We start from the raw sequence: 4,939 nt of genomic DNA on the forward strand, positions 1-4,939 counted from the left end.
GCGAGTGAGTGAGTGAGTGAGTGAGTTATTAAATGAATGATTGAATTACTGATTGGTTATTCTATTTATTCATTAATCTATATATTCGTTTATATTTATTTATTTATTTATTTATTCATTTATTTATTTATTTATTTATTTATCCCTCTATCTATTCCTGAATTGACTATTCATTCACGCCAGAACCTGTAACGTATTGGCTTGAGGCTTTGTCAAGCCCCGCAGAAGGCGTGAATGTGATTCCCAAGGGGGGGGGGGGGATTATTATCGAGTATTTCTTTCTGTCTTCTGAAACGATACATCCCTGTCAACGCAGTATGGCCCAGACAAGCAGGGAAGAAGCAGCTTTTCTCTTAAATGGTCGCTTTTAATCACAATGGGGCTATCCCGAAAAATGCTGTGGTGAGAAAATTGAAAGTAAAGATTTCGGGCCCTTGTTCGGTTTCTTTAAAAGACGAGGAGAAGTTTTCTCTATAACCAAACAAATACACACATCAATGAACTTGACTCCTCCTATAGGTAGGGCAATGCCCACTTTTTGGGTAGGTCAAAATTTCTAGAAACCCCCCCAAATCTGGGTTTGCCCGCTTGTCCTTAAAAGCGACCTAATAATCTCAATTCTGTCAATGGGGATGTAGAACATCTACAATTGAGGAAGGGCGTGGTGGAATCAGGCGCTCGTCAATTGTAGGTCATATGCGGTTATTGGTATCATCTAAAAGATTGTTAATTTGCCTTGCTTTTTGGTGGGAAAAAATATCCATCAATGTAGAATAAAAGTTGAAATAGTTGTCATTGAAGGAGGTCAGAGTCGTCTGGTTTCAGCGGTAAAATTATCGAGAAAATGGCCGCCAAAGTTTGGTAATTTCTATAGCTTGAGAGTCCTTGGAAATTGGAAATTTATTAATGTTGTGCCTTAAATCTACGTTTTTCAGTAAAATTCCATGCATAAATGTGTGTTTGTACCGATATATAAGGTGTTAAGCTAAAAACAGAAAATTAGAAAATAATTTGCCAAACGGCCAGAAAAACGCCAGTTTCTTTGATTTTATTATTTTGACGAGTGCCTGATTTCACCAAGATTCCTCACAATTTATTTCTTCAATCCCCAGAGAAAAGATTCTTGAGCAGCCTTGGGCACCAAGTGTCCTGCAGTCACGGAAGAGTCCACGAGATTTACATCGAGTCGATCAAATCAAGGTGTTCCTTTTTGTCGTACCCTTGCAAAAGCTACGTAAGTTTGGGTTTTGTTTTGGTTTTTCGCGTGTGTTTTTATTTGTTTGTATGTTTGTTTGTTCGTTCGTTTGTTTTTAGTTTTAGTAGACCTTTTACGGCGCTCGCAACTGCATAAGGTCATATGAGCGCCTGAAGATTAGAGATGTTACAAGAGAGTAATAAACATAAAAAAGAAAAAGGGGACATAAGGACGATAGATGTTTGATAGGAAAGAAAAAGCAGCAAGCAGTTGTTTGTTTGTTGGTTGGTTGTTTTTTGTTTGTTTGTTATTCTCTTTAAAAAAGACTACGATACCTAACCCACGTGTGTAAAAAGTAGCGCAAATCCAGAAACAGTTAAGAAAACCTTTGATTATACCGCCATAGCGTGGGGGGAGGGGCAGGGTCGGAGACAGATGATTCAAATACCTGAAAAGTGGTCTTTCTATGGGTGAAAAGTGGTCTTTCTATGGGTGAAAAGTGGTCTTCCTATTGCTGAAAAGATAGTGAAATTCGCAGACAACAGAAGTATGTCCCCTTTACTACAAGCACTTGCTTGAAAATGTTTTATGGGAGTTTTAACCCACTCTACCAATCTATAGTATGATGATGATGATGATGATGATGATGATGATGATGATGATGATGATGATGATGATGATGATTTTTAAAAAGTTTAAACGACATGCCAGTCGGTTTCGAATCTATGGTCTCTCGGTTACGAGTCCAATTTCCGTAACCACGTATACGAAATATCTTCTTCTTTTTCTTTTTCTATCCCGTGATGGGGCAACTGTGGGGGGGGGGGGCACCACTGCATCTGAAAACCAGCTCTCGCCATCTATTTTAATCCTCTGTTTACCTCAGATTGTCACCCTTCGTCTTTCCTGTCCACTCTGTAATGTTGTCCTCCCATCTCCTTCTCAGCCTTCCTCTCTTTCTCTTTCCTTGTCCGAAATATCACCAATGACAATAACAATTACCCCCCCCCTCCCTTTCCACACTTCTCCTTCCACCCACCCCCACCCCCACTCCCTTTCCACATCTTCTCCTTGCTCTCCCCCCCCCCTCTCCCTTTCCACACCTTCTCCTTGCTTCCCCCTCCCTTTCCCCACCATTTCCTTGCTCGCCCCCCCCCCTTTCCGCCTCCCCTCCACACCCTCAAATCTCTTCAGGAGGAATTCCAGAAAGGCAACTGCTTGACGTGTAGCAACGGCGGCTGCAGCTCCGCGGGCTATTTCGCCAACAAACACCCAAGCACCGGCGGCAAGTACCTGATGACCAACGACCACGCCCCTTTCTGCGGGAACCACTTCGACGTCTACGTCAAAGGTCACGAGGACGCGCCCTCTAGGACAGACGGCACCATCTACGTGGCTCTGGTGGGGACGCAAGGGGAGACAAACTATACCAGAGTGACCATCAAGTGAATAAGCCTCTCTTTTTTTTTTTTTGAGTTGCCTTTCGTCAGTAGAGATTTCGTTTGCAGAGTCAGTGTATACCTGCATGTGTTTTTACCATCATGTACAGCCAAGAAAAAATTACTTCTGGGATACTACAGTATTATCTTAATCTTAATTCTCAATCTTATTATACTGGGTGGGGGGGGGTATAACATTTTACTAAACTTGTCCAAGAGAACCTCCTGTCTAAGTCATCCACTTTTCACCTCACAATGGAAGGTCGTCTTGGACAGGTTCAACTATAGTACAGTTGTATGGTAGTTCCTCGTATTCCAACTGCTTTGCACTGTTGATGTCCTCCTTCAGTGATGCGCAGTCATTCCTTAGCATTTGGATATCTTCTCCTTGTGCTTTTAAGTAATCATATTCCTCCACCCTCCTCCCCTTTTTTTTTTTTTTTTTTTTTTTTGCTGTATACCTTTCTCTCCAACGGAAAGCAATCAGAGGTGTCCACTTTAAACTAAAGAAATAAAAAGGATTTCAAAGTCGCGCATAACAACAGAGAAACGAACTGTTATGGCGACACTGATACCAATATTACATTCTTTGATCACCGGTTACCAATACCGTCATATTCTGCAAATGAAAACTAGATACTGGGCAGAAAAAATCTTTGTAATTCTGAGGTAGAGAACTGAGTTGATGTTCACTTTTCCTTCTCTCAACAGAAACAGATATCTTAACGGCTCAATCGTCACAGACAATCTAGTGCTCTTCAACAAAGACGTCGGGGAGGTACAATCTATACGTGTGAAATACGTCAAGGACCCTGGCTTCTTCGCGCATGGAAAAAACAACCATGTCATTTCTGCCGTCCACCTGAAGTCCGGCATAAACTCAAAAAGGTATTGTAGCAGAAAAAAGTGAATGTGTTATAACGTGTTATAATGAGGCAAATTGGAATCTGGCAGGCACACTTCAAATAATTAACAGCAACTGAAATGTCTAGTGTTTAATTCGCTCATATTGTGTTGTTTTTAAAATCTATAATAATAATAATAATAATAATAATAATAATAATAATAATAATAATAATAATAATAATAATAATAATAATAATAACAGATTGCATTTGTGAGGCAGCGTGATGGAATCAGGCTCTGGTCAAAATAATCAAAGTGAAGAAACTTGCATTTTTCCGCAGGTTTGTGAATTTTTATAACATTTTTGTTTTTCGGCTCAACACCTTTCTTGCCCATTGAAGAACTAATTTCTGTGTGGATTTTTCTGAAAAACGTTGATTAAAGGCTCAAGAAATGTAAATTTTCAGTTACCACGGACTCTTAGGCTAAGGAAATAACTAATCTTTGGCGGCCATTTTTTCATTAATTTTACCTCTGAAAACAGGTGACCCCCATTTCCTTCTTTTGCAAATATCTTGACTTGTATTCAAGACAAATGGATATTTTTTTAAATCCAAATAAAAACAAGTGATCTCTCTTTGAAAAATAATTAATAAATCTGAAATATCTATTGCTTTGAGCATAATTAATCTAAGTGATTAGTTTAAAAGTTTCTTTATGCTTGTGGGTTTGTTTGCTCATTGTTTCCATTTTAATAATTTATTACATTTCATTGTAAAAATAGTTTCACATTAAGGCCTACACTGTATAGTTTTGTGCTCCATTTTCTAGTTAAATAATATCGTGCAAGCAAACACATCACAGCTAAACCTATCACCTGTAAATGTCTCATAGAGTTGAACTCCTGTTTTAGTGAGTATTTTCCGGCACTTGCAACAAAATAAGGTCATGTAAGTGCCGAAGATTGGAGGTGTTACTAGAGAGTAGCAAACACACATACAAAAAAGGAGAGGAGATAAAGACTATAGATGTTTGATAGGAAAGAAGAAGCACACCACACCAGCACACCCGCCAACCACCCACCTAAACTCCAACAACAAAACAGAAGAAAAAGAAAACGAACATAAAGTTAGCTTTTCACCTTTCATCACGTTCTTTTTTCCCCACCATTTGTCTGTTGCAGTTACACCACTTGTGTATCCAGATTTGAGCTGCAGACTGGCGTGGCCAGAACTATCCCAGTCCGACTCGTGAGCAGAAGCAGAAGCGCCAACTGTGAAGTTCCCGCCTACTTTGGTTAACCATCACCTCTATCTGTTCCTGTCGTGTTATGCAAGAAAAATTCTGGAATTATGCAAACTGCGCCCCAAAAAAGTGAAATTATGCGATTCTGTTAATTTCAACAAAGAATGAAAAAGGAAAATAATCAGAAATTATGCACAAAAAAAAGATCAAATTT

The 4,939-nt window shown here is 39.3% G+C and overlaps 1 protein-coding gene across 1 annotated transcript in view; it reads left to right on the plus strand.

The window, feature by feature from the left end:
- Positions 1-4,876, plus strand: part of LOC101846528 (pancreatic lipase-related protein 2) — a 14,329-nt gene extending 9,453 nt beyond the window's left edge. The window contains exons 5-8 of the mRNA XM_005107800.2: positions 1,113-1,234; positions 2,390-2,640; positions 3,346-3,522; positions 4,664-4,876. Coding sequence (XP_005107857.1) covers positions 1,113-1,234; positions 2,390-2,640; positions 3,346-3,522; positions 4,664-4,781 — 668 coding nt within the window. The 3' untranslated portion in view covers positions 4,782-4,876. The remainder of the gene's footprint in view (positions 1-1,112; positions 1,235-2,389; positions 2,641-3,345; positions 3,523-4,663) is intronic.
- Positions 4,877-4,939: the final 63 nt, after the last annotated feature.

Source organism: Aplysia californica, unplaced genomic scaffold (genome assembly GCF_000002075.1).
Source record: "Aplysia californica isolate F4 #8 unplaced genomic scaffold, AplCal3.0 scaffold00632, whole genome shotgun sequence".
Taxonomy (NCBI): domain Eukaryota; kingdom Metazoa; phylum Mollusca; class Gastropoda; order Aplysiida; family Aplysiidae; genus Aplysia; species Aplysia californica.